Source organism: Paecilomyces variotii, assembly GCF_004022145.1.
Source record: "Paecilomyces variotii strain CBS 101075 chromosome Unknown C8Q69scaffold_5, whole genome shotgun sequence".
Taxonomy (NCBI): Eukaryota; Fungi; Ascomycota; class Eurotiomycetes; order Eurotiales; family Thermoascaceae; genus Paecilomyces; species Paecilomyces variotii.
In genome coordinates this window covers 1,574,433-1,602,424 of record NW_021167144.1, presented here as the reverse complement: position 1 = coordinate 1,602,424, position 27,992 = coordinate 1,574,433, and the positions used below count along the sequence as shown (strand labels likewise).

General features: G+C 49.8%; 7 protein-coding genes across 7 annotated transcripts; 1 reads left to right on the top strand and 6 right to left on the bottom strand.

The window, feature by feature from the left end:
• Window positions 1–238: 238 nt before the first annotated feature.
• C8Q69DRAFT_467759 (putative pre-mRNA-splicing ATP-dependent RNA helicase PRP28) lies at window positions 239–2,957 on the bottom strand. The gene is made up of 2 exons (XM_028630646.1): window positions 2,607–2,957; window positions 239–2,531 (listed from the first exon to the last, which is right to left on the bottom strand). Exons 1-2 carry the CDS (start codon window positions 2,937–2,939, stop codon window positions 459–461), a joined length of 2,406 nt encoding a protein of 801 aa, XP_028485505.1. The 5' UTR covers window positions 2,940–2,957; the 3' UTR covers window positions 239–458.
• A 236-nt stretch (window positions 2,958–3,193) lies between these two features.
• On the bottom strand, window positions 3,194–6,033 carry C8Q69DRAFT_467756 (putative mRNA splicing protein). Its single transcript, XM_028630645.1, has 4 exons — window positions 5,810–6,033; window positions 5,523–5,738; window positions 5,349–5,452; window positions 3,194–4,938 (listed from the first exon to the last, which is right to left on the bottom strand). The coding sequence occupies exons 1-4, from the start codon at window positions 5,876–5,878 to the stop codon at window positions 3,543–3,545; spliced, it is 1,785 nt and encodes a 594-aa protein (XP_028485504.1). The 5' UTR covers window positions 5,879–6,033; the 3' UTR covers window positions 3,194–3,542.
• An 87-nt stretch (window positions 6,034–6,120) lies between these two features.
• C8Q69DRAFT_467748 (putative 60S ribosomal protein L25) lies at window positions 6,121–7,133 on the top strand. The gene is made up of 2 exons (XM_028630644.1): window positions 6,121–6,814; window positions 6,903–7,133. The coding sequence occupies exons 1-2, from the start codon at window positions 6,233–6,235 to the stop codon at window positions 6,942–6,944; spliced, it is 624 nt and encodes a 207-aa protein (XP_028485503.1). The 5' UTR covers window positions 6,121–6,232; the 3' UTR covers window positions 6,945–7,133.
• A 15-nt stretch (window positions 7,134–7,148) lies between these two features.
• Window positions 7,149–10,100, bottom strand: C8Q69DRAFT_269964 (molybdenum cofactor sulfurase). The gene is made up of 2 exons (XM_028626782.1): window positions 9,762–10,100; window positions 7,149–9,692 (listed from the first exon to the last, which is right to left on the bottom strand). Exons 1-2 carry the CDS (start codon window positions 9,865–9,867, stop codon window positions 7,267–7,269), a joined length of 2,532 nt encoding a protein of 843 aa, XP_028485502.1. The 5' UTR covers window positions 9,868–10,100; the 3' UTR covers window positions 7,149–7,266.
• Window positions 10,101–12,322: 2,222 nt separating this feature from the next.
• Window positions 12,323–15,016, bottom strand: C8Q69DRAFT_498620 (hypothetical protein). Its single transcript, XM_028632302.1, has 6 exons — window positions 14,892–15,016; window positions 14,771–14,833; window positions 14,543–14,589; window positions 14,444–14,491; window positions 13,782–14,388; window positions 12,323–13,725 (listed from the first exon to the last, which is right to left on the bottom strand). Exons 3-6 carry the CDS (start codon window positions 14,564–14,566, stop codon window positions 12,575–12,577), a joined length of 1,830 nt encoding a protein of 609 aa, XP_028485501.1. The 5' UTR covers window positions 14,567–14,589; window positions 14,771–14,833; window positions 14,892–15,016; the 3' UTR covers window positions 12,323–12,574.
• Window positions 15,017–15,722: 706 nt separating this feature from the next.
• C8Q69DRAFT_520924 (putative DEAD/DEAH box DNA helicase) lies at window positions 15,723–20,784 on the bottom strand (the record flags this gene model as incomplete). Its single annotated transcript, XM_028633509.1, has 13 exons — window positions 15,723–15,838; window positions 15,869–16,755; window positions 16,806–16,972; window positions 17,073–17,266; window positions 17,321–17,418; window positions 17,476–17,630; window positions 17,681–18,256; window positions 18,307–18,998; window positions 19,058–19,239; window positions 19,292–19,994; window positions 20,028–20,270; window positions 20,322–20,480; window positions 20,544–20,784. 13 exons carry the CDS (start codon window positions 20,782–20,784, stop codon window positions 15,723–15,725), a joined length of 4,413 nt encoding a protein of 1,470 aa, XP_028485500.1.
• A 550-nt stretch (window positions 20,785–21,334) lies between these two features.
• On the bottom strand, window positions 21,335–26,629 carry C8Q69DRAFT_401834 (nucleotide-sugar transporter-domain-containing protein; the record flags this gene model as incomplete). The annotated part of the gene is made up of 6 exons (XM_028627940.1): window positions 21,335–21,625; window positions 21,696–22,667; window positions 22,734–22,763; window positions 22,891–23,007; window positions 23,290–23,370; window positions 24,338–26,629. 6 exons carry the CDS (start codon window positions 26,627–26,629, stop codon window positions 21,335–21,337), a joined length of 3,783 nt encoding a protein of 1,260 aa, XP_028485499.1.
• Between the last annotated feature and the right edge of the window lie 1,363 nt (window positions 26,630–27,992).

The window sequence follows — 27,992 nt, the reverse complement described above, 5'->3', positions numbered from 1 at the left end:
ACGTATATGTATGTATGTATGTATGAATTGAATGATCGATATTATTACAACTACCTCTAGTAGTCATAATACATAAGGATAAAAATCGATGTATTTTTTTAAAATAAACGGGTAAAACGCCATGTCCAATCCGCCCCCCGTTCCAGACCCCGAATGATCATAATTGATCGATCGCTATACAAGAGGCTCACAAGAGTAAGTAAGAAAGAAAGAAAAAAAAAAAAAAAAAAAATAAGATGCGTGATTATTACATCTGCGAATGAAATGAAATATGATAACTACTTATGCGGAGGAGGGTCAGTCATGCCCATCCACCCTTTCCTCCAAAACCAGTGCTGTCTTCGATTTTCTTCTGTGCACCTCGAGTAGGTTTCGATTGGGCTGCTTCGTGCTTGCGTAGTTCTTCGGGAACGCGCGAGATGGAAGACTTCATGAGCATTTGTTTGAGGTCGTACCTGTTAGGAATGGAATGTTAGATAACTGGCTACGTTTTTGGGATGGAAAATGTATGGAACAAATGATGCATGGGGATGGGGGGAATGTAAGGAAAGAAGGAAGAAATATACGTACATGACGTCGGCATCTTCGTTGCCCAGGAAGGTGATTGCCACACCACTCTTTCCAGCACGTCCAGTACGACCGATACGATGAGTGTAACTCTCGATGTTCGTGGCCATGTTGAAGTTGACGACAAGACTGACATCTGGCACATCGATACCTCGTCCAGCGAGATCGGTCGCGACCAGAACGTCCGTGGTGCCGTTTCGAACTGAGGCCAGAGCCGCCTCTCGCTGTTCCTGAGTCTTGCTTCCGTGTAGCGTAACCGAAGAAAACCCCCATGATTTGATGTCGCGAGCGACAGCATCGCAGTTCCTCTTGATGTTGACGAAGACGATGATCGGAGGACGGAATTCTCCTGACATGAGAATGTCTGCAAGGCGCTTCTTCCGCTTGTCTTCGCCTGCGACGAACTCGACACGTTGTTCCACGGTTTCGACTGCCTCACCGGCACTACCGATTGTGACAATAGCCGGCCGACGGAGATACTTCCTTGCAATGCGCTCGACGGCTGAGGGCATAGTTGCCGTGTACATCATAGTCTGCCTGTAACGGTCCCTGCCTCCAATGTGTTGGCTCATCGCACGGGAGTCTTCTGCCTCTTCTGTATCGGGCTTCTCGTTCGAGACAGGCAGCGCATCAAGGATCTTGTTGACAGGTTCTTCGAAACCCAGATCAATCATCCTATCAGCTTCATCCATGATGACGTAGCAACACTGGCTGAGGACGAGTATGCGTCGTTCGATACAGTCCACCAGACGACCTGGAGTAGCGATGATGATCTCTGCGCCGTTCCGCAAGCTATATGCTTGTTCCTCCAGCGAGTGACCACCAACGATACTCACGACGTTGAATCCAAGAGGACCCGCGAACTTCTTGGCTTCGATTTCAATCTGCTGCGCCAATTCACGGGTGGGAGCTAGAATAATGGCGTACGGGCCATCGGCCTTTCTCCACTCGAACTCGTCTATCCGAGGCAACTCTGCGATATAGACAAACAAGGGAAGCAAAAATGCAGCGGTCTTACCCGAACCAGTAACAGCAACACCGATAAGATCTCGGTTCTGCAGGGCGATAGGGATAGCTGCACGCTGAATAGGTGACGGCTCTTTATATCCGACTTTGTCAATAAGCTCGAGCAGCCGCCGGGGCAGGTTCGATTCCTCCCATGACCGCATAGGATTCGGCACGCTTCCACCCTTGGTACTGATGTTGAAGTCTTCCTTGAAGATACGCCAGTCTCTTTCCCGCATCTGGTCCAATCTCTTCTCGCTCCAATGTTTGTCGAGAGCGGCCTTGCTGCTCTCCTCTCTCCGTCTCCGCTCCATCTCCAAAATCTCACGGGCTCTCGCACTTCCAGCTTCTTTATCACGCTCTTCTAGAGCTTTGGCATAGTTTCGCACAACGGTATCCGCGACATCGTCACCGAAACCGGCCAGACGGCCACGGCCGAAGAAGTTGACCTCTGCACGGTTCTGGTACAGCGGATTGTAGTCAGCACTGGTATCCTCCTCTGCATTCCACTCGAAGTTGAATTTCCTTTCCGTCGTGCGCTTGCGCTTCTTCTTCGCCGAAAAGTTCGAGGTCTGATCTTGTCCCATATACCGCTGCTTGATGAGCGCAGCTTGAGCTTCCTCCTCATCCAATGGGCGCTTCTCTCCCTTTGAATCCCGAGGACCAAACGATATAGGCTTCGGTGGAGGAGGGGGCTGCATGTCGTAGTCCTTGTTGGGTTGCGAGTTGCGCATCGCCGCTCGCGCTGTAGGTACCTCCCCATTCCGCATGGCTCGTGGTCCAGTAGGAACAGGCCTGGGTAGGCCATTCAATCCGTCCGAGCTTGTAGGTGATCGCGCCCTATTTCGATCAGCGCCATTTGTTGCCCGCTCTGCTTTCGCTCGTCGCTCGGCTTCGACTTCTTTAGCTCGTTTCTCGAGAGCCAGCCTCTCTCTTTCCGCTCGAGAAAGGAATTTGGGCTACAGATAGAACATCAAGTTAGCGACGCTTCATTGACCAAACTGAAGAACATTGGATAGAGAAAAAGAACATACCTTTGCAGCTGCCGCATCCGCCTCTCTCTTTTTCCGCAACAGCTCCTCCACACTCAACGGTGTCGTCGACTTTTGCGAGCCCCATCCTGCCCTCTTCTTCTTCTCAACAACTGGCGCTGGGGGAGGCGGCGGCGCATCCTCCGGCGGAGGAGGGGGAGCAGTTGCTTCTGGCGGGGGTGGAGGCGCGCTCGCGTCGGAAGGCGGAGGAGGAAGAGAATGTTCAGGCGGCGGAGGAGGGGGCGGAGTAGGAGGACGCTCGATAGGGTCCTCCGGAGGTGCAGGAGGAGGCGCTCCAGCTGGTCCGCTTGTCACAATGCCGTCCATCATTGTCATTTGTGAGTATGAAAGGCGTCGGCGGAGATGAGCTCGAAGCTGGCGGAGATGGTCATTCATGCGGGTCGCCACACGTGCCATATGCGAAGTCACATGATGCATGAAACCGGTGGGATTTCCGCAGATTGATAATGATGAATTAATACTGTTTACTTAGATCATCTATACTTACGGCGGAAGACATGTTATTAGAGTAATCCCGTCAGAGCGGGAATACTACCGTCACCACTACGAGGAGCATCGGGGATTGCATGCTGCTAGAAAAGGAGCATAACCGAACTCATTACGAAGAGGGTAACTAACTGATAGGCATGAAAGCCATAGAATACAAAGAACTGTCCAATCCCTGTAGATCTGCATCCCGTAGATGCATTGTGATGCCGTTCAAAAAGCAGCGTAAGCTGTCGGCTCACCAACAAGAAACTCGCCACCCACCGGTCAACACGCCGAAATAGGGTACTCGTATGAAATCGTCTGTTCTACACGCAAGGGAACACGGTTCGCAACGGAGACAAAACAGGAAAGGGAAATCAAGGGTAACGGGCAACTGGTGTTGGCACCTGTAGGCGGTCAGAACCAGGAGATCGCTGGATCTTTCGAGAACTAAGGGATACTTACAGCGCCGTTGACCGGGGTTTGTCCATAGTAGGCAGCGTAAGGGCTTCCCTGGGCTGCCGCAGCAACTGCTGGATCAGGGACAGCAACAGGGACAGGGACAGGCGTTCCCTGGCTGCCGTTCTGAGGACCTTTCTCCGTAGGCCTGCCCTTGATTGCGGTCTGGACAGACGTAGGACCGTGGATCTCACGGTCTAGTGTCATGTACTCCTTGGCGGCATCCTTTGTGCCTCTCTCCAGAAGATAGACCATGTAGGTCTGCACAAGTTCCTTGACGACGTCTGCCGAAAGAGTGCTCTTCAACTTGATATCATCGATAACTTGCTTGATTCGTTCATATTGAACATTCTCGGTCTCAGCACTGGTCGGCTGCTCCAGCTCAAACATGAGATAGCTGGTCCAGAATGCACGGCTGTCAAGGTAGTACTGCTCATTCTTCTGGAACACCTGGCGTGCATCGTCTGGCGAGCCCTTGATCTTCCACAGGAGTCGTGACCACTCTGCAACCAGGGAAGCTTTGGTAGCTAGTTCGCACTGCGGCGAATCCAGTTGAGATTTGTACACCTCGATCGCTGCGTCGAGTCCGCCATGACGACGCGAGAGATTAGCCAAAGAGACAATAGTCTCGACATGTCCAGGGAGATTGATAAGAATGGCATGGTGGATATCCTTGGCGACATCGACGCGACCAGACTTCTCCTCAAAGTAGGCATAGTGCAGACGGGTCGTGGGGTTTGCAATCGGCACATAGAAATAGCTCGCGCGCTGGTAGATATTGCGAACTTCCTCTTCCTTTCCTTCTTGGGCAGACATCCACCGGGCGTAACGCAGCCAGAACTCCTCATAGTGAGCACAGGTAACAAGACATCTCTCATACAGGAATTGGATTCTCGGGTAGGAACCCTCAGCTTCCTCGAAATCGAGGTACTTCCTCCAGTTTGAGAGCTGACCTTCATCCAGCTCTGTGACGTGGAAGTAAGGCCGCTTGATCTCAGACTCGTAAGTCCAACGCTTGGTCGTCTCCGTCTGGGTTCTGGAGAAGATCTCAAGATGATATGTGTCGGTGCGCAGCCTGAGATCTCTTTCAATCTCTGCCTCCGCCTTGGCTCCGGGTGGGAGATGCGCCGAGCCTGCTTCGATTTCCGCTCTGAATTGGGCAAGGATCTCTGGGGGTGCCAGCTCGGACACAGGGCGTGTCTGTGCAAGTTGGCGATACCGTTCGAAGTACCTAGCGTACTGGTGCATGGGAATGTGAATCACGCGACCGAGAATTGCAAAGATCTTGTCGGTCGCCTCGAGACGTTCCTCAAACTCGATGTACTTATCCCAGAAGGGATGCGCCAGGAAGTCCAATCCCACAGCACTGGCTCCTCGTTCGAATAATCTGTAGGGTCACGTGTCAGCATATCTAGATTCTAACAGTCACAGAGGGAAAAGAGCGAGGGAGATGGCAAGGATGGCAAACATGAGTATAATTTCTCAGTGGTTATGGGCCCAAATGATTCAGTGGGATGAAGGTCAGCCTCATCGTGCGCAGAATGGAAGTCTCCGAACAGAGTGATTGGTGTGCTGGTCTTGGTTTGATAGATGTGGTCAAGGAAATGAAACAGCCTGAGAAGTCATGGGTGAGAAGTAATTTCCAGGGAACCTGGGTGGTAGGCGCCGATCTCACCCATCATCGAGGAACCTCGCCAAATCACCACCTGCTTTCATGCGTATTCGAGACCACCCAATGGTGTTCGCGCTGCATCGCTAACGGTTATAGGGAAGGAAAACCACTTCTTGTATACTTACTCTCGAATGATATCGGAGTCATGGTTGGTCTCGACCTTGAAAGAGCAGTAGTTGGTCCAGAGGTCGACGGACGGCGAAATGCTAGCAACGCCTCTCTCATAAACCTATGAAAACGCATCAGCCAAGAGTCGGTCACTGGGGGGGGAGGTAAAGTCATGGCAGGATTGCGCGCACCATCTCTGCAGCTTCCGTGCCAGCTATCGAGAACTCCAGATCCGCATATTTCTTCCAGTATCCAAACAGCAGCGGAAACTTGGCTAGAAATCTGTCATAGAAACTCCGGACCGTCGTGATGGCCTGAGGGTTGGAATTGCGGTTAATACCACCCTCGAGGCCTTCCGCCGCGCGGACGAGCTTCTCCCACGTGTCGAAGTTGTCCGGGTCTTCAGCCTGTTTGTTCCCTGAGGGTTAGATAGATCTACGACTGAACAGCTTCATGCAACACCCAGGGATGGTCTCACCAGTTCTGTCTCGATCTTCCTCAACTCCGCATTCTCCTCCTCTGTCCCGCCGTAGTTGTATTCAGCCATGGCGCTAGATATATCAGCAGTCAAGGGTCTTTGGAGGCACCCGATGGAAATGAGAGATTTTATTCTCGCAAGACACTGACTGACAGGATAGAGAGCGCGATGTCTTGACTCGAGATAGATGGCAGTGAACACTCACTCTCTCTTCGCCCGGAAGCCGAGAATGGCCGACCGAACCAGATGGGGTTTAGCGCCGTCCGCCCGGGCAATCGATGCATCTTCGGAGCATCACGAATTTCTCGACCGCAACAGGCCAGCGGAGGGAGAGAACCAACAATAAACAGACATCCCGCCATCGTGCTGCCAGCTGTCTTTCTTCCTAATCAATTGGTGGCATCTGCCGTTCAAGCAGCCATAATGTCCGCCGTCCAGGCCACCGAGGGCCTGGTGAGCAAGCTCCCTCTCCGACTGCGCAACTTCTTCGCCCGCTATCCTCCCCAAATCTACTCCGCGCAGGTCGCTCCTCGCCCAACACCCCCTGCTACAGAAGGAACCTCAGAGTCTTCAGAGCCATCACCGGACGGGACTCTTCCGTCGCCATACACCCCGAACCGGGACGCCAAGGGTCAGACACGAGACCCGACTGCTTGGTCGTCTGCCAAAGCCCTTCTCTACTCGAACCCAGACTATCCGAACCCCTTCCTGCCACGAAAGAACTTCCGCACCGGCAAGTGGATTGGTGCTCGCATCGGTCTACGACAGCAGGCTGATCTCGTGAAACTGGCCCAGAAATACAACGTGGAGGCCCTGCTACCCCCGGGACGAAAGTCGACAGAGTTCAAGGACACGAGACGCCTTGAACGCGGTCTGGCAATCAAGGGTACCGGTATCGGACAGAAGGTCAAGGGTCACAAGTGGGAGCGTACGCTGGAGACGAGATTGGAGGAGAGGAAGAAGGCCATGCTGGAGATGCCGGAGTTGATCCGCGCGTGGAAGCAGGTAAGATACTCTTCCCCTTGTCACATAACCAAAGTTATGTAATCTTGCTGCGGAACACCTCATACTAATCAATGTTGTTTCTTTGCAGAGAGGACACGGAAGAGGATGGAAGAAGTGGCCGAGAAGGTAAACGAGATGGGTCAGCATCGGTGCTATTTTCCGGGTTCATGGGAAGCTGTTTCGTGTTTCGTTTCCGGCTTTCAACTCGTACAAACGGGACGGCGAATTATGTCTTTATTTGCAATGGTAACAAATGGGCTGTAGAAGGGAGAGATCCCATCAAATGTACAAATAGAATACATCTACTTTACGAAAGCATTGGTTCATACCATATTTCTTTCAGCAGTATGCTATGTATAAATGATATCCTGAGGCTACGGATTAGCCCTAAACCAAGCTCCAACCGGTCATACATTTGCCATGCAAGTAAATAGATATTGTTATATAGATCTTCAGACCCTTCCATCCCAGCTCGGGATAACGGTATCACCAACCATGATAGTCTTCGGTTCAGAGAAGTTATCGTCAGACCTCTCGTCAGCCGATAAACAAATATGTCTTCCAAAGACCACCTTCCCGTCAACCCTCCTGTGTTTCGCCAGGGTAGAGAAAGGTTCCTCGCTGCGGGTACCGGTAAGCTGGTCTATGCAGACCATTTGACACCGTTGGCAGTGTCCTAGAACATCAAACTGGAGTCTCTCGGGACCAATGCAGAGTGACATCCAGCTATCCTCAGCGTATGGTTGTTCAACAATGTTTGGGAGGCTGGAACCATTGGATGTGTTCTCCGCAACGACGATGTTGGCTCTGAAGACATCCGCAGCAACGGCTCTGCTGATCCTACCACCATTCTTGGAATTGGCTTTGATAGTCTCATTCAAACGGTTCACTGATGATCGTGATATGAGGAGTACCGGGCTTTCGTTTGACAAGAGAATCGGGTTTTGCCGTTCAGGTGAAGACATCGGCCGTTCCGGAAAGGCACCAGGCATGTCATTGCCAGTATGCTTGGTCTTGCGAACAAACGGACGTCTAGGTTTTGAGTAACGTGTAGAGGTCTGCGGTGGGAACCGAGCAAGTGTACATGGTACATTGAGGAAGTCCGAGAAGAAAGCCGACACAGACGGGGATGAGTAGACCTGGACTGTCACCAAGTCGCCGCACACTGTAGATGTTTTCTTGGAACTCCGGCATATCTCGGCCGCAACAAGGTCTGGATCTTCTTTCGCCAGAGAGACCTCGAGACTTTGAGGATCAGAACCAGAATGGTCCGGGAGGGTAATCCGTAGTACTCCTCGATTCAAATCAATATAGGGCTGAATCAGAGCCATACGGGGATATCGCTTCTGATTGAGGGCCACGCCTGTTCCCTGATGAATGAGACACCATTCTCTATCCCAAGCAAACCCTTCCCTTCTGATCTCCCAGCGTTGGCCACTGGCTACCTTGAAGCTGCCGCAACTCTTTATCGGATAGACGCAGAGACTTTCCACATAGAAATTCGGATCCGGTACCTGCATAGGAACGCGCAATATGTCCAATTCTGGGGCTTTCTCAACATAAAACTCATCAATGAATGCAAGAAACACTTCAATATCTCGCATGTTAGTCATTGCGCCGAGGCTGACTCTCAAAGCGCCCGTTGGCTTGCCATCAATGATATCGTTCTCGTCTCCGCATCGCTGACCAGCAGCAAAATTGCGTTTCATCTCGTCGTCGCATAGTCCCAGCTGAGCAGTCATCCCTCCTGGGTTGCACAGCGTCCCGGATCTGATCTGGATATTTCTAACGGCAGCCATCTTTTCGACTTCCGATTTACCGACCCATCCACCTTGACTGTCCTGTAGATTAAACGTGATGATGGGGCCATAATTCAATGGGTCTCGGCACCCGGATGCAGACGATGTGAATATATGGCATACTTTCCTCCCATTCCAATGCACCTTTGAGGATAGCTGCTTGAATAGTTCATCCGCCAATAAGCCAGTATGCGCGGATATGTTAGCCATCGAGCCGTACAATCGGTAATGCGTCTGAAGTGCTGAATCTAGGGCGATGATATTGTGGAATGGAAGTGTACCATCTTCCAATTTGTCGTGCACGGAAGACTCCTTTTTAGCGTGCCATTGATCTCCATGCGTGACGACCATATCTACCGTGCCGCCACCAAAGTACCTCCTTCGCTGGAAGATATCGCCAGCGCCCTTGCGGACGATCAGAGCTCCAAGGTCAGGGAAGCCGAAGATCTTGTAGAAGCTGAGAACCGTGAAGTCAGGCGCAGCTGAAGCGTCGCTTAGATCGAATGGGGAAGTAGAGACAAGGGAGGCCACATCGAGCAGGGTGAAAGTTCTCTGATGGCCTCCGCTGTCGGTAGCCTCTCGGATCTCTTTGCACCATCTCAATGGTAGACGTCTTCCTGTCATATTCGACTGTGCTGGGTATGCAAATAGGCGCGTCGAGGCCTTCTCATCAGGGCTGTCCTGTTCGAGATCTGCAATCCATCTGTCTACTTCTGCATCTGACAGCAGACATTTCTTGCCGTTCTCTGCCAGCTCCCGCACGCCTACCAGACTGGTGTGTGAATCCACATGATACGCATAGCAAAACCCGGATCCATCGAAATCACGTAGCGCATCAGCAACGAGTTTTATGCCCGCCGTAGCATTTGCGACGAAGACAAGGTCAAACGCTTCAGGATCGGCATTGAAGAACTGCAACATACGCAGGCGGATGTCTTCGATGCGGCGAGTAGTGAGCTGCGAAGACAAAGATGCGGAGTGAGGATTTCCGAACAGGTTCCCGGTTAAGTCACGCGAGAAGGTCTCGATGAGAGACTTTGCATATGGTGTGGTAGCTGCATGGTCCAAATATGTTGTCTCTGTAGGCGGGAAGAAGCAACATAGTCAACACCATAGTGAAATCAAACAAGCTCTATATGAGGGCGCACCTTTGAGACTTGGGTACTCGAGATCGCGGAGCACGTCTACATCGTCAGAATAACCTTTTCTGTAATTGGAATGGTAGAGTTGCTGTTTAACAGCTGGTTCTAGCATTATGGGCTGCGCATGAGGCCGCGAACTGATTATATTCCAATGGGACCATCAAACAAGTTGCTCTGCAGTTTCCTGTAGGTGGAGTGGCGAGTGGGCGGATAATGTCGGGTGATAAGTAAGTATTACTTAGCTGTCAAGTATATCCCCGCAGATTAGATAGCGCGAGTTAGATAAAGCTTTAAATTCGGACGATCCGCCGGTAATTCTCACTTGAGACGTATCGCTATCGTACAGCACAAATGGAATAATATCAAGATTGGTTCCGCATCAGATACTGCCAACGTAGCCACCGCTATCATTTATTTGCAGGGAGGTAGAGATTCTCATCTAGGTATCTCAGCAAGCAAGGTTGATTTGGCGGCTGCTGGACGATTCTTTGATGTATCACCAATTGGGTTGAAGGGCGAAGAGATAATAATTGAAGAGACCGATTGACCTTTTATCTCGCAGATAATACATGTCTCTCATCACCGCATTATTCTTTGCAGTTGGTATTTAAATCCACGCGGATCTGGGGTCACATCACGTGCGTAGGGAATCTCCGTCGGAGCTTGCCGGCGGTCGTGGAAATAAGAGATGGAACTATATATATGGCCGCCCTTCTGCTCGTTGCCATCTTCTCGGGAGGGAATACAGACGGCATAAAACAATGACGGGCTCTAGATTCAATCACAGCAGTGGTTCCACTGATCTTCACCAGAATAATATCAGCCTTTACCTCAAGGAAGAGCCTTCCACTGCATCAACTGCGGGGTCTTTCTATATTCTCGTGCCCCTTCACCGTGGCTCAAATCACACAAAGTGTACGCAATGAATACATCCTGTGGGGAATTCCCATGAATACTATGCATCCTTCAATATAGAAAGTTCCTCCTCGCATCAGAGTTTTTCTTCCGTGCATCTTCTCAGTAGATCTGCTCGTCTGCGTATATATTTATCCAAAAGTGGACTCGTCATCCAGAACTTGTTGGTTGCGTAAAACAGGCTAGATAAGTACTCTGGATAGTCATCCCTTATAGAACCTTATATATTTTCTACATTCTCTAACCCATCACCCATCCAGTTTCCTTAGAATCCAGTATATACTAAACCTGTTATGACCTTTCGGACTTTTCCTCTAGATTTTTCTCTTCCTCGCTATATAGAGTGGAACGGAGATGATTTCGGAAATATCTGCTTGTGATAGACGAACCCAAGCTTTTGGGTACGTGATTTGCAAGACGAGCCATACGTGCTCAAGAACCCCCCTAAGACTTGAGCTCGATGATAGAGCCGACTCTTCAAGGGCATCCAAATGGGTACTTTCAAAATACTCGTTTTATAGCAACTTCACCGGGAACAAGCGGCGCTGGAAATCTATATGTTTGTATCAACAAGACCCATTTTATACAGAGCCTTCCAACCCGCTGGCAGCTGCCGGGTGGAAAAGACCAATGAGTGGTGATATCAGTGCATCCTCAAGTGGAAGCAGTTCAATACAATATACCGAAGCCTTGGAAAAGTATATATGTGAGAAGCTTTCGTCAGACATATCTCGACTTAGTCAATCAGAACCATAAATCGTTTTACTGAGATTGCACGAGAGCTCGATGACCTTGAGAGAGAGAGACTCCTTAAGGATCTCGAGACTCTAAGTGGTATCTGCACTATAGACAGTGCCGTTTGGGCCTGTCTCTGGTTCTCGTTTTCTGGGCGGCGTTAAGATCCTTTTAAACGGAAGACCATATAATTGCCTAGCAGAGACAAGTCATCGGAGATTAATAGACGGAAGTGTGTCAGAATTTGATAACACTCTGTTCAAATACACACAAGCTATGGGGTCGGGCTCGATTTGCTCTTGAGCCTCTGCACCTGGCAGACGATAAAAAGTCACTACGAGTTCGCTTTTTCTGGTTGAAGTGTCTGGATTACAACAAGCGAGTTAGAATCACAATACGCCCTAACCTCTCTGGGACCTTAGACTCGGGTCCACGCCAGGCAAAGCTTTTCGACTGTTTGTCGGAAAAGAAAATCCTCTCTGGAGACGAGCTAATATTGACCACCGATGACCCGAAAGACAAGCCCCTCCCGTCCATTGATCTTCTACAGATGCAGTGGACTCTGAACCGAATTGCTGCGATTAGTGGAGCTGCTGATGCTCCTGATGAGGTGTTTGATTCTAGTGACGATGATGAGGAGCAAGTTTGCGTCCGCGATGATTATGGAGGATGATGTCTCTATCAAAGAGCCTTATAGAACATCCGTCCCACCATGCCCCCCCCAGGGATATATTATCTAGGTCTAAAGAAAGCTTTGGCTGAATATTTCACTACCAAATGTGCTTAATTCTGACTACTAATGTAAAATACCTATGCGTACAATTATCCATGACTGAAAGACCGAGACGGATAAAAAGAGAGAAGAGACAGCATTATCCCCCCCCCCCCCCCCTTTTTTTTTCTTTTCAAGGAAGTAGAACAGAATTAATGATGAACTCCTTTTGATGAGAGGCAATTCCGAAATCAATTTGGTATGTCTTTTGAAAAGAAGGGGACTCCGGTCGCCGAAATGCTTGTGGTGTGATGTGAGGATACAAAAAGGAATTGCTGCATCGAAATGAGAAGAACTCGAAAGTGGAAAGGAAATGGTAAAGAAATTTCTAGACGCGTTACCCCTGCCATCGCCTGCAATGCTAATGAGTCATAGCTTCTGCCTGCCTGTTTATACTTCAGAAGAGCGGATTGTATGTGAAGCAATTGACAGTATCGATGAACTTCCAGATTTGCTGGTGCTCTGCAGCTCCTGTGATGGTTAACTCGTAGGCAAGCGCGTTCCAATCGGAAGCATATCTCATAACGCGAAGCTGTTGTTCTCTATCTAGGATTCCATTCGCGCCTACAGCCTCAGAAATGATCATGCGCCAAACCTCAATGGGTAGGCCGAAGCGCCATGAGACTTTCCCAGATGAAGAAGACACGGCGGGACTGTTACGGACGTGGGGACTGCTTGCATGTGTAGTCTGGTTCTGCGAAGGCGGCGTCGAATGGCGGTCATTTCTTGACCTTTTCGGAGTCTCAACTGTCGAGTTTGGCTTGGAAGTTGGAAGTGCTGGGAACTCTGAGGCAAAGTCGTTACCGTGCGAGGTGTAACGTCCTCGCACGATGTCTGCTGCAGTAACAGAAGCTGCTGGCTCTCTAATCTCGAGAGTACCTTCTCCCTTTTCCTCCGATTGCTTTTCAGGTTGATGTCCGTCCCCTGTTGATGCATCCGCATGACGGTCCTTATCATCCAAAAGTAGAGCCCGGCATATGACCATCATCTTCAAAGTAACGCTCCATATATCTGCACTGTGGACGCCTTCTGCCTGCAACACTTCGATACGCACTCTCTTTGCGAGCCTCGAGTATTCAATGCTCATCTTGTTTCGCATTTGGCGCTGTCTTCTGATGCCGTCGTCATACGACGGGCTATCGGTCGCCAAAGGCTCATCGTAACCGGTGATCTTCGAAGGCGTGTTGTACTCCTCCGCGTATTCTTCGTCCGAGTCAATGTCAGACGCCATATCGCGGAATCGTTCCGCCATATCTAGCAGCTTGTGGCCGAGGGGGCCCAAGTCTTTGTTTGGTAGCCATATGATCCCTTTGCAATGAGTGGCCGTATCAGGCAGGACGAGAGCTTTTCCTCCAGGAAGATAGCTGAGAAGGTGCTCCGCTGGACGATGGATACTTAGCATGGTGGATAGGTGTACAGCAGAGGCGTTGGTCATGCATATGTCAGATAAGATCAGATATGGAATCGAACGAAGTCCCCTGGTACAAGCATAGTGCTTGGCATCAGCCTGAGTTGGAATTTTCTCTACTGACGAAAGGGACTGTTTGCCTGAAAAAGAGTTAAATTTCACATGTACAGGTTTCTCTTCAGGAATAGCTTCATACCTGACAAAGGGGTCCCTCCCTTGCTGGACAACCTCTTGGAGCTACTTCTAGGCGTCTGGTTCTCTTTCCCAGCACCAAGCGTCAAGGAGTGCACTCTCTCATTAAGGTCCTCGTTCTCACATGCGGCCGTTTCCACTTCATCTAGACCGGACTCCAAAAAGTCCAGCTCGCTTTGCATATAGGATCGGGCTAGGATCTCCGCCCCACGAGGTCCAAGAGGGTTTCGACTGAGGTCGAGCTTCTTGAGGACGTAGCATCCCTGGAAGGATTCAAGAAACTCCTGCCATGTCATACGATGTTCCAGCTGTTGGATCTCGATCTTATTATCGGAAAGGTCGAGCTCTCTTAGGTCTCCTGCACTGAGGGAGATAACTCGAGCGAGCTTCTTCAGAGACTGGGCCGTCAGACAGTTGCCTTGTAGATGGAGCTCTGCCAGCCTGACAATCCCATCTAGATGTTCGTCGTTTCTGTACTCGATGCACTCTATCAGATCATCGATGAATAGGTCGAATCCTTCGTCCGTCAAGTGCTTATCAGCAATGTCGATCTCCAAAGTCGGGTCTCGCGCAGCAGCTTTGGAGAAGATTCCGGGTGGGATCCGTTTTTTCTGCAATAGAACGTCAGAATAGACAATCAACCAAACCAAGACACTCGAAGCATACCAGATCTTTTGACAAGACTTGTCCCGCCTTCAAGCCTTCAATCTTTCTCTGAATATGGCAGTCAGAACCTAGACCATGATAGAACCATGCTGTACTAACCGCAGAGTAATTCAACCTCCCCATTTTGACTTGTAGTCGTAGCCACACTGGTCAGGTCTGTTAGCCCAAGTTCCTGAGAGATAATTCACAAAAAGATAATATCCCTGCTAACGATACCAATTCAGACCCAAATTAATATGTCTCCAATCTCCGATATTAGGAGTAACAATACCCGATATCAATATCATCACAAGGAACAGAAACTGCATGAATCATACAAGGACTTACCAGGACGTAGAAACTCAGTTCTCTGCTGAGTCCTCTTCTTCTCAAAATCAAAAATCAAGCAACCTTACGATTGAGAAATCTTGTTAAGGAGATGTAACAGATAAGAAGAGCTCAAACTCACAGGCATGGTGTTGTGGGAGAGAAGAATGCAGCGGCAGAAAAGAAGGAAGATCACTAATGTTTTGATTTCTGATTCTCCATATGACCTGGATATCGGAGGCGGCCGCCAGATAATCAACAATAACAGTGTGCGCGAGTGTCAGAGCGGTGAGCTACGCGTTGTGTTATACGCTGTGAAATCCCTTTGAGCTTCTAGAAAAGAGACAAGTCACGTTTTGTATCCCACGTGAGTATCACAGGTCTCTTTCTTTTCCTGGATGGGAACAGGCGGTGATATAGCTGTCTTCAGCTGGGGTTGGGGGATGAAGCCAGGTCACTTCCTCTTTCTGGATGGGTGGCTCCGTCAACTTCGGGAATTGTTGAGGGAATGGATAGCAGAAAGTGATATGACTGATTCTTCGCTCTGCAAGTTTAATTCACTTGAGGGGTCTGTTGAGATGTGCTGAGACTATCTGTCCGTCACTTGTCATCGTTCGACTTGTATTTGTGTGATTGCGATGATGTCCTCTCAATGATTCGATACAAGTACTCGAGATATGTAGGACATTCTAGCTTTTAAATGTAGTGTCAATTCTGCTTACACATGCTAACTAGAGCTATTTAACTATAACAACCATCTTAAATCCTCAAGCTTCCTCCTGATATAGTGCTTGGGAGATATGATCAGCCTCCTTTTTTAGGACTATGAATATTGAGAGACATAGACTAGCGCTTCGATCATGCCTCAGGTATAACGCCTATATGAATGTATATAGTACGGGATACATGCATGAACCCATAGTTCGTTCGCGTCCAGATAGGAGAAGATGAGTCGGACGACTATGTTGTTGGATCAGAAGAAATTGATTATATCTTTGAATTCTTCCAGGAGAGATTTGTCGATTCCTTCCCAGCCGTCGGGGACTGCAAGTGGTTCTCTGGAACTTATGTCGTCTTTTCTAGGGGAGACTCCGCGTAGATCATCATTGTATACCTCACAACCCCTAAATTTCTTCCGGTGAACATTCTCATCTTCGCTTCCTTCAGTCAGGGAGGTACCACGTTTCTGCCCGTGAATAGCCTCCGTGTCTGGAACCTGCGCGAGCATAGGATCACTGCCCGTCTTCAGGAAGGGAGAATGGCTTTGCCCTAGACTGGAACCAGTGAGAGGACTTAGTGCTTCAAGGGAGCCACTGATGTCCGTTATATTAGCGGAGCTGACGTTCTCTTCACTCGAGCTTTTGCTGGTTCCGTTTTTCACGTTGTCCATGTCACAAACGACATTCTCAGATAGAAGCCAGATATCGTCGCCATCATCTACCAAAAGATCCTTAAAGTTCATGGCATCATCCTGCGTGGTCGTACCAGCCCCCTGATCTGCTAATCTACCGGACGCTTTCACTGCAGTTTTTCCATGGCTATCGAGCAAGACCGATGGAGAGGGAAGGTCATCCAGACCGCTATCTCCATATTCGCTTGAAGATGACCTTTTGTTGGCGTGTATGAAATCAGGATCTAAGTCAATATAAGACCCTGTCGCGTGCTTTTGAGGCAATATCTCCGACGAGCTGTGTGACGGATGCTTCAGCTTGGAAGCTTTTGACGTGACTGTATTAGAAGATTGCCAGTTATCACTACCTGAACATGAGGCAGAGAGCTTCTTAGACGATGACCGACTCAAATCGACGATCTCGATGCTATCAATTCGATTGACTTTTCTTGCGGCCTTTGGGGTATTGCAAGTAGCTGATCCATCCTTCTTAAGGCTCGCTGAGATCGTCAATTGGTTCAGATTCGGGTCCCGCCTACTTTCGCTGGTAGACGCTTGTTTCTTATTTGTTCTGGGTGGCTTTTCAAGTCCGTCCCGGCAACAAAAGTGTTTGCAACTTGGCGCTGTTATTCACTGCCCCAATAATTAAGATCCAGATGATATTACCTTGACTTGTCTTTGCACTTATGATTGCATGCCCACTTCCCATTGGGTAGCTGGGTCGGCCGTTCCTGATCATCACTCATCGTTCGTTTGGCCTTCATTGTATTGCCATTTTCCTTTGACTTTGGCAGTTGATTCTGCTTTTGAGGTCCGAATTTGGGAGACTCCTCCTGAATTACAAACCACGACATATCATCTCCTGTCGACAGTTAGTGACGAACCTTATTAGGATGAGAAATTTGACTTTCCTGCTGCCACAAAGTCATTAACCTCGAGATCGTCCCCTTCGAACTCATCCACATCCGGATGTTTTACGGTATTGCTGCGGGATATATCACTACTGCGCCGGCGTGAAGTGTTCATCAGAGGTTTGTCCGTCTGCTTAGTTCCCAAAGCCGTGTTTGCGACAGGAAAGAATGACGCTGGTATTTCAGGTTTGATCTCAGCGTATTTCATAGTTCCAGCTTCCCAAAGTTAGTCATACCCTACTCTGTATGATGACTTCACTCGTGTCATACCAATGTCATCACACATCACATAGCAAGTGATGTGCTGAAATGCACTCCTCAACTCCGCTTGGAGCAGTATCTCGTAGCTGTTCTGTAATTTATTGGCACTTTCATGTCTTAGTGAAAAGATGTAGTGAAGGAGCTCGGATTCGTCAATAACCCACTTCATTCTCCGAAAGTCTACCATACGGCCATCAGAAGTCTCCGCAAGGAAACACACATAAACCGGACGCCTCTGGAAAAACAGAGGTATTTTCTCATTCATAAAACCAATATCCGCTTTGAAGTTAACTTTGACTGGCTTTCCTGGTTTGGTTTCCTTTAGATTAAAAATTAGCCATGTCCTCTTAGACCCAGACTCGCAAATACCTTTCCTATCATCTTGATAGTCACCCGTAACTTGGGGAAGTCTGCAACTCTTGAAATAAGCTTGACTCCGAACGGTGGATTCCTGCTTAGGATCATATCGATTCGATGCGGCTCTGTGAGCTCTAGTGCCTCAAGGCTAGTGATCCCCGCAGCTGAGAGCTTCCTGACAGCAACAACACCGATTTGGTCAATCTGCTTCATCTGCAGAGGTGAGTTGTCCCAGACGCGAGCTCCAAAGCATCGTGCAAGCTCCAGAGCATTTCTCACTGCTATAGAGTCTTCTAAGTAGATCTGACAATCAATAACACATCGTATAAGCCGATTCACATGAGAGAACACGAAATTCTTATCTTGCTGAAAAGATAATTTGTGCTTCTGGAACTGCTCAGCGGCTGGAAACTCCACCGCCCCGAGTTCGGATTGTATAAGGAGCGATATCTTGTGTGCTGGCAGTGCAATATCAACTTTTATCGGGAACTTGATCCCATTAGCGCGATTTATCTCTTTGTAGAGTGACTTCTCCCCGGACTTTAGGCGGATTTCCTTGAATTCTTCGGCTTGAACAATTGCAGAGAGCTGCGCAGGTTAGGATTTGTCATCTTGGAGTTCCCAGCCGTAGGACTTACGATTTCCGACAACTTCGCCTTGGGTGGAAGGGACAGTAGCACCTTCATGGTGTCGAATTTCACATAATATCGGGCCATTGCGTCTCCAAACTGTGTGGCTTTCAATTTCCCCTCCGAGGTAACTAGGTTAGTCTCTCGGAGTAATTTGATGTCCTTTTCGCAGATCTGCTGCAACATCTCGTCTTCATCTCTCCTATCTGCTCCCTCCTTGAGTTTATAATGAGTCGGATTCCTCCTCATCCGGACGAAGAGGAATGTGCTCGCGAGCCACTTCGTTGCTGACTGGATGTCAGTAACTGTCCCTAGCCCAATTTCCGCGTTAAGGTGATCGATCAGATTCAGATGCAAACAACTCTCTAAGCTCTCAGAGCCAGAAACAAGTTTCTCATAATGATGAACACGCTCTCTTCGGGTCAATATGACAGCCACGGCACTGTCATCGAACTGGGGCCGCCCAGCACGACCGAGCATTTGCATCATTTCCAAATCGGAATACTCTTTGCACCCACCGTCTTGCCAGCCAACAGTGTTCTTGATAATCACTAAATGGCATGGCAAGTTGACGCCGACGGCAAGCGTAGATGTACAGCATATTATGTTGATTTGACCTCCTAGGAAACCTGTCTCTACGGCGTGGCGGTCACCACTGTCGAGACCAGCATGATGAAATGCTACTCCGGAACCAACGGTATCTGCAAATCGATTAGTATCAAAGACGAAAGAGAGACTTGGCCTCAAGTAAGTGAAATACTTTTTAAGTCTGGGTTCTGGACGTTAATAGGCCTAGCAGGTCCTTTCCACATTCGCTTCGAGGGTGTTGTCGATGCATAAAGATTGGCTAACTCCTTCGCCGTAGCGATAGACGAGTTCCTCGTACAGCAGAATATCATAATCGGTTTGCCACAACCATGCTTAAGTATGACTTCCGGGAGTCTGCATGATCGAATGTTAGCAGAAAGATACTTAGTAAAGAGGAATATCCTACTTTGTACTGCAGACTTTATCGAACACAAAATCATTCCCGTTCGACTGGTACCCATATACAAACTTCTGAAGCTTTACCGGACGGAACTCTTCTCCAAATCGTTCCCTATGTGCTGGGAGATGCTGGTTTGTTGCGTCCTTGCCAAGCCAGGTTGCAATGTCTTCCGAATTTGGGACAGTAGCACTCAGAGCGACGAAACGTACATCTGAACCGACGGACTTCATACGCGAGACCACAGCTTCCAGTGTAGCTCCACGCGTCTCTTTCAAAATATGCACCTCATCGATTAGAAATAACTTAACCAGTTGCAGTAGTCTAGCATGGTCTTTCCACTTCCTCGTCATGCTATCCCACTTCTCGGGCGTGGTTATGATAATACAGGCATTCTGAACGCTCTTAAGCTGCGCGTAATCTGTGTCGCCGGTTAATTCTGCGCAGTTCAAGCCGAGAGATGTAAATTTCGAGGTCCAGTCACGGAACCGCTCCGAACACAAGGACTTCGTAGGCGCTTGATATACTACTTTGAACTGCCCATCCTTTAGGTTTGTGATAAGCCGGCATATAGCTAGTTCCATCAATACTGTCTTTCCACTTCCCGTGGGAGCTGATACAACCACGTTGTAGTCATTCTGGTAAACATGTTGGAAGCACTTTGACTGAATGGCGTTGAAGATGGGAAATTTGAACAAAGATTTGAAACGATCTGGAAGTTCATGAACCGGAACCAGAGCGATACCCTGGATAATTGGTGGTGCATGACTCAGGGATATCCGTCTCTCGATATCGGGACTCGTATAAGGCTCATTGGACGCGGCTTCTACCGCTTGCGCAGCATAGGAGCGACTTTGTGAGAGAGGAATGCCCTGTCCTAGGGAACGTCTCCCTTGCGATCCAAAGACTAATAATGGACTTGACGGTGGGCCGACGTCAGGGGAGCTCGATTCGAGACTCCGACGAAGTGTCGTTCGAGAGCCATTCGCTAGCTTTCTTAGCAGAATCCATAGGAGCTTATAGTAGAAATATCACTTACAATTCCCGAAGAACTTCGAACTCTGCCTCACAACAGGAGTCTGGGGTGCATCCATCCGCTTGAACGCCGCTGGTCTGGTGATCGAAGGTTCATTCTTATCCACCAGACTCTCGTTTCGATTCTGATTTTCCTCGTTTAATTGAGCCAGCAACTCACGATCTTACAAAATCACTTAATCAGTCTCTGGCTCTAACCAGAAAGGAATGTTTCGTGGTATCACACCAAAAGCATCCAGAGGCAAGTCATCATTCATCTGAAGACCAAGCACATGTCCATCAATCAGATCATGGTTCTCGTTTGTAGATGGAGATGAGAAGCGTACTGAAGAAGAGATGACTCCTGATAGACCCTGTGTAATCGAATTGAAGCCGGAGCTTGCCTGATGGGAGCGGGGGCTGTTTTGTCGTTGGGATAGGGGGTAATGGAAAGGAGTGATTGGAGAGGTATGCTTTCTTTTCTGCATGATAGCTTCAATTTGTTCAGATATTGATGGATGAGATCTTCATGCAAAGCTTCAGGGGATAGGAAATTGAAAGTCGAGGCTGGATGAAAAGGGCGGTGCACATGAAGCATACTGGTACTATGCATGAAAAGCACGTGTCTGCGAAGCTTGCTTGCCTCCCGCCGGGGAGTCGTTTCTGCTACGCAGGGGCTTTATATAGGAAATCACTTTAATAGGCTTCTACTATCAAGATAAAGGACCAGAAATATCACCTGGTAAGCGATGTTAACCAATCAATTCCCATATTTGCTCGTAGATATACATACATCAAGCTCGACGCCAATGTCTTTTTTGCGAGGGCTTTCGGGTATAGAGAATTAAAATCAAAACTGATAAGCAACCACCATGATAAAGGCATAGAAAGCAGGAGATGAGACATTCCCGCTGTCGTAAATCAAACCGTGCTTTTCCGTCTACCAAGTCATGCTGTTATTTTATTGCCAACTTCCTCCCCTGGAATTCCTATCTGATGCATCTCTGCAGATTCGTAACCTGATCGTGATCGTCTCATTTATGAATCTCTCTCCTGCTTTGAAAGGTAACTTCCACTTGTGCTTCGAGGGTTAGGGGACGTCGGTCTAGATGTCGATATGCCCGTCTGGCTGAGCAGGGGCGTTGTGGGAAGTTTGATCGAAAAGTCATTCGTCGGCGGTGATAGAGAAGTCTCATTATCGCCATCGATATCCTTCTCATAGGTATCTATGCGTATGGGTGGTGGACGAAGGGCCTTCTTGCTTGAACCCGGAGTCGGGTTTCCGTAAATGTAAGCTGCGATAAGAACGATGAGTGCCCCAACGACAAACTGTAGACAATCTATGTTAGCTTGGCTTAACCAAAAGACAAAAACAAGCAGGATATGAGTCCGGACATACAGTTCCTGTAACTTGGAAATCGAAAAACAACACGCTTGCTACAGTGCTCAGAACGATACTGAGGCTAGCTGCGCCGTTCCTTGCAATACTATCGGCATTGGCAATGGCGAAAGCAGACGCAATTCCTCCCAAAGCCTGCACGATGATGGTTGCCCAGACGGCCCAATTGTAACCCTCAAAGAAACCATTGTTGGCGACCTTTTCGCCATCAAGAAAGACAACTCCGATAAACAAAGACGGGAATATCGAATAGGAAGCCAGCTGCACGTTGCGGATCCAGAGAGATGTCGGGTTCGAGCTATCCTTGAGCACCTTACCCAGGTAAGTGCCGGCTAGTCCAGACGAAATGCATGCCCCGATTGTTGCGAGCAAGCCAATGGTCGCATCGAGGCGCGGTAGTTGTGACAGCTCATCCTCCTGGATGCCCTCATATGTGGCAGAACGCTTGTGCAGATGGGCAGCGGTACCGCCCATTCTCTTCCATTCCTCTAGGGATCTGGGAAAGTAGAGATGTGCGTCATCTCTGTAAGACAGCCCCTCCAAGTCTCCGTTCGGCAACTGAACTAGGGCCACTCCGACCACAAGGAACAAGAGAATCGCCCATTTTCGCGGAGGTATGCTTGTCCCCAACAAGGCAAGGCCAAAAACTGCTGTTGTCAGGAGCTTCAGCTGATTGGTAACCTGGAACGTTGCCACTTCCAAGTTCGAAAGAGCAATGTATTGGAGGGAGTTGGCCAACGTGTAGAGGAGGGCGGGGATCGCAAGCTTCCAGCTGTCTCCCGAGAAAACGGCACTAGAGAGGGTAAAGAAGAGCGACGTCGCGGGAACGGAGGGCGGTGCGTTCCTAGAAACTTCGTATAGTGCGATGGTCAGGGAGATCGCGAGCTTAGTTACTTCGTTAAGGAAGACGGCGGTTGATGTCAGATAGCGTTTGCCCGCGACAGTGGGCATCACACGGGAATAGTGTAGCAGCTAGGGAGGTGTCAGCGCGTCAATCCGTTTCATGGTCGCATCATAATCCTATTCAGAAGTCCTTACCAGTGCAAAGCCTGTGTATTGGATCGCTAGCTGTATAGTTCGATTGTCATGTCAGCTTCAGCTCTGCTCTCTCTCTCTCTCTCTCTCTCCGCGATCGCGACGCTGCAACATCGGAGCAGCTACACCCCACCGCCTCGTCAGCAACCAGGATGCTTACCAGAATCACAGACAGATGTCGTAGCGGAATTCCTATCCAGGAGGATGAGCGTTGCGGGCCTTCCCCCATGTTGACGATCTTAGTTTCCGCGCCGGTGTTTGTCCTCGGTGGTTGTGCCTGGGAAATAGGGAACGCTCAGCGCCCTCGGATCTCCAGGTCGACTGTCCCAGGCCTTGTTTATAAGAGAGAACAACTGCAGTGCAGGTGACGAGAGACCACTGCGTGGCAGACAAGGACAAGAAGAATCCTGAGCGTCCACCAGCTGCTGCCACTTACGTCGGTCACAGGTGAGAGGAATGTTAGTTAAAGGGGATTGACGCGTGAGCGGTGAGGTTCGCCTTGCCTTGCCCTGCCTTGCCTGGGTCCGCCTGCAAACCGGGCAAAGACAAGATGCTAGACTAACACGACCTTGGACAGGCCCACCAAGAAAGGAGCGGATAAGGTCAGTTGGAGAAAGAGAGATATTAATATCTCCTTCTTCTTGAGTCTGCTGGCGGTCCAAGAATGACCGAGATCAGGATCGTTGGGTGGAAAAAAGTGCGATTTATTATTCAAGTGGACAGGAAAGGGAGAGGGCCTGTCAGATCCGGGGTAACTCTCTCTACGTCGGAACGGTGGATCGCACAGTCTAGGACTCTATCTAGTTGGATGTTTAGCATTGGCTTCAGGTGCAATAACCAGCCTAAGGTGTCATCTGGTACACTGGTAGGCTGTTTTCCTATCCTTAGCCTGTTACAGATCCCTTGTGCGACCTTAGCGTGGGCGGTTCTGGATCGCCGTCGTCCACTGTATGCCAGATGATTTCCCTGCCAATTGAAGAAAATTGTCATCCTATCAAGCCCCGTTTCTCTTTGGGCGCCTTTTGAGGCTAGATGGATCGATGCTTGCATGGGGGTCCTACCACAGGTCATGGGCGCTGATCAACTGCAGGAAAGCTCCCAACACCATCAGTCTCATGTGAGCCTGTTCGTACCGAAAAGACGCCTACGGGATCGAAGATCTTCCAGGCCAAAAGGAAAGAGTCGGAAATTGAAATCTTCTGTCATTAATGCGGGGTTCTATACGAGTAACAGATGCAGCCTAAACGACGCTCGCCATCACCTGAGAACATAATCCTCGCTCTAAACCTCTAAGTCTAAGCCGACTATGAACGTCAAAACGCCCCATGCGGGCTCAAAAAAAGACCACTATATAGTACAGGAGGGCACGAGACCTGAAAAGGGGTCCGTACGTTGGTTCGCAACATAACCCAAAGAAAAACGCAAAATGCTAGAGAACGTCCGCCGTATTGTACATACCATGCGCCTCAGTCAAACAAGAAAAGAGAAATAAGGGTATAAATAATTAGGAGATGTAGAGAGCGTATTTGTCGATCGTGGATTGATAAAGAGCACGGATGATATGAAAAGAGATTGATAACGTTCGGCACAGACTCGAATCAGTGCACAATGGTCATGCTAGATCGCTCGTTCCAGCCGAGGGCCCACACAGGAAACTCGTCCTCCTGCTTCGAATCATCGCCTTCGTTGATGATAATCGCTTCACTGCTATCAGTGCGCCGCCGCGAGTGCCTTCTCTGGCTGTGGCTCTCCGGGACCGGAGGTAGAGCGTACGGCGGCGGTGGGTGCAACGGTGGTGGGGAGAAGCGATGGATAGGCAGAGTCGGTGTCATTGGAGAGGCGCGGCTGGTGGACGGCGATGGTAGAGTATCACTATAAATCAAACTGACTCGTGGAGACACGGTAGAGTTATCGGTCCTCTGCTCAGTATCCGAACCGGTGCTGTGAGTGACCGAACCTTCTTTTTCCGTATCAGCTACACTGAGATCCGTCGAACCACAGACTTCCGGGAAGGCAGGGATGCCAGGGCTAAGGCGTAAAAAAGAGGTGTCCGCATTGTACGTCGATTCGCGCGGGTTCACGGAAAGGGTCGAGTTTCGATCGGAATCTCGCGATGCAAACGAAGCCTCGTGGAAGAGACTAGGCGTCACTTTTCCTTTCCTCTGTCTGATAGCTTCCAGAAGGAATTCTTCCTGCCTGGTGACAGAAATAATTCGGCTCCGCCTGTTGCTAGACTTGGAACGGGTAGATCGCATCATAGGAACCCCGTCTTCCGTCTCTTCGTTCTCAGGTTCTGATATTGTAGGAATTCCACTTGGAGGGCGTGAGAGCCGTGATGACCTGCTATATGATGATACTGAGGGATCCCGACGTACAGACTGGTTACGTCGTGACTGGCGAGATTCCTGCAAGGTCAGGGTTGGCTTTTGAATCCGCGTCAACGTCGGCCCTTTGGCAGCTTGGACAGTGGATGCCGTGCAGATCTCCGGCTCATGTTCTCCGTATGTAGCAACGCTACTCCGGAAAGTCGCATCGGTGGCAGACTTCTGCGCCATGACTCCTTCGTCGTCGTCGTCGTCTTCCTCATCTTCCGACGATGACAAGCAAAGGACACTTGAATAATGAAGGTCTGCGTTCCCAAAGCTGCTTTTGCTGCTCTTCTTGGACATGGCTCCAGAACCGGTAGTACCGGCCGGAGATCCCAGGCGACCGTCAGATTGCCATGTCTCGAGCGAGCTTTTGATGGTGTTAGAGAGATTGTTCACGGCCTTTGGACTCAGATGTGAGTCGCCGCTGCGAGCAGTTAGAGAGCTGTGGGATGACATTCTCTTCGTTCGATCGTATGGCTTGGGTGGCCTAGTCGAGGGCATAGTGCTGAAGCGATGTTTAGGGGGTTTCTGACGCTCACGGTCAATCGTGACTGGCGCCGGTTCTTCCTCCTGTTCTTTCTTTTCTTCCCGCTCATGGATCTCCACGGTGAGATCTCCTCCCGAACAGCAGATTGTTTTCTCCACGGGAGAATCGTACCAATCAGTATGTTTCGCGGTTGGCAGTGGAGGCATCGGGTCAAGCTGTCGAACTGTAGCATGTTTTTCTTTCCAACTTCCACTGGATCGTGGCGGTGTCTTGGAAAGCCTGTTACCGAACGAGTAGAACTTGTCGGACCTCTTAGCCTTGCCAATGGATGACTCGGAGCCAGCAGAGACCGGGGATGGCGAATCCATCATTCTCTGGGGAGACAGGAGAGGCGCCGCGGAGGCCTTTGGTCTTGGGAATAGTAACGACAGATCAATCCTCGGAGGCCGTCCCTTTCTCTTAGATTCTTTCGTGGGCGTTTTCGGCGTTTTGTTACCCTTTGCCTGTTCCCCCTCCGTCGCTTTGTCGGGCTTGTCGCCTGACCAACTTGTGGGCAAAGCAGGAGTTCGGTTGAAGTAGGTGGCCGAGGTATCTTTTGAACTATAGCCACTATGTAGCGAGGTGGACGACTCTGACGGGTGAATAGGCTTCGTGGGAGGAGGCTGGACGGAAGAGAATGAAGGGCCGCGGTCACGGTAGCTCTGGCCTAGCAACGGCGACGAGGCTCGCACGCGCAAGTTCGGCGATGATGCATGTTCGGTTGGGCTAAATGGAGGTTGGAGGTTGCCATTGCGCTCAGTTCGAGTCGTCGAGTGTCCGCTCCGCATCCCATGCTGTCTCTGCGCAGAGTCCCTGTCCCCCATCTTCGACCAGCGACTATCCATCGGCAGCTCCATCGTGCCCAAGATCTTCTGCGCCTTCGAGTTCGAGTGCATGTCCTTCCTACCGGTGCTTCGAGGCTGAGATTGCTCTACACTCTGAGCATTGGCACTGGATGTACGGGCTGGGATGACAACAGACGACCTGGGTTGTTGGCGCGCCATGGCTATAGGAGCGATCTGCTCTCATATACCTACGTCTAATTCGCCGAGGTCAAACAATCCGATTTGTTTTGTTCCGGACACGAACCGTAACTTGCCGGTCCGTAACCACAAGATCGCAGGGCCCGGTCCACGGAAACAGGTGTTCCTGAGCACAAATCCACGAGGAACCGGAACCGAACTCCACCCAGTTCCACGGAACACTCGAATGACGAGCAAAAGGACACTGACGTCTTCGAGATATTGTGAAAACGAGGTCGAAGAGGAATCGAACACTGCGGCGGCGGTGCAATTGATCTGACCGATTCCCAGCCCGTGAGAAGCCCTGCAAGAAATATATGAAGTAAAGGATGGGAGAAAGAAGAAGAATTGGTGGTAGATGCTTCAAAACGAGAGACTGGCGCTGGAAATCACGTCCGGGCCATCACGATAAAAAGAGAGAGAGGCAGATCCGGGTGCTTAAGGGGCAGTCGTAGTAGTACTTAATCTAGCATCGTTTGGCCAGCACCACGCTGTCAGGGAACCACGCAAAAGAAAGTCGAGTCGGGCGATCACCGGGCTTTCATTGTGAACTGTTAGTGCCTGCTGCTGTGGAGCGTGGAGCTCCAAGCGCCTCGAGGCTTGCGAACAATCCCAAGGCCCGTACTCGTGTGCGCGGAGGACCAAGCCCGGCGGCCACCGGTAACTGAGAGCCTGCGTCACTGGCGAGATCGACTTGGACGACGATGGTTAGCATCGACGTGGTAGTGGACTGTCTAGGATCGACCTGGATAAGCGGGCGTATCTTACCCATGTTTAGCCCATTTCTTAGTCTGTGATAGAGTGGAACGCTTCAGGGGTCTCTGCGGTCTAAGTTCGTGGAGCAGAAAGATGAAGGTCGCCGTCAACAATTCTTCTCGTTGAATTGACCTCGGGTGCCTGGCGTCTTGAGAAAAGGGCTGAGCACAGAGAACAACTCATCTGGCGGGCCCCACGAAGCTCTAGATTCGGGTAAAAGTGGACAGGTTCGTGTATCAGGATGAGTACGGAGTCATAGTGATACCATGGTTCTTTTGTTGTTTGTTGTTTGGTGTTTGGTGTCATGTCCCATTGTGGGTGACACTGGGGGAAAAGAAAGCTGCAGTGCTGCACGTTCTCTCTGCAGGAAGACGGGGAATTGTCTTTGTTCTGTTCAGCCAGCTGCCACTGTCCCTTGCTTGATCCTCGACTGACAGGACTGTGTAACTGTAACTAAACATACTGTCTCTGCCGTGCAACCAGCTCGATCGACAGAAAAGGCAGCCAGTGGTGGCTGTAGACTATCATCCCTTCTATCTCTGGTCCCGTCCAAAAAGAAAATATAATAGTTCTCTTGTTTGCGATCGCG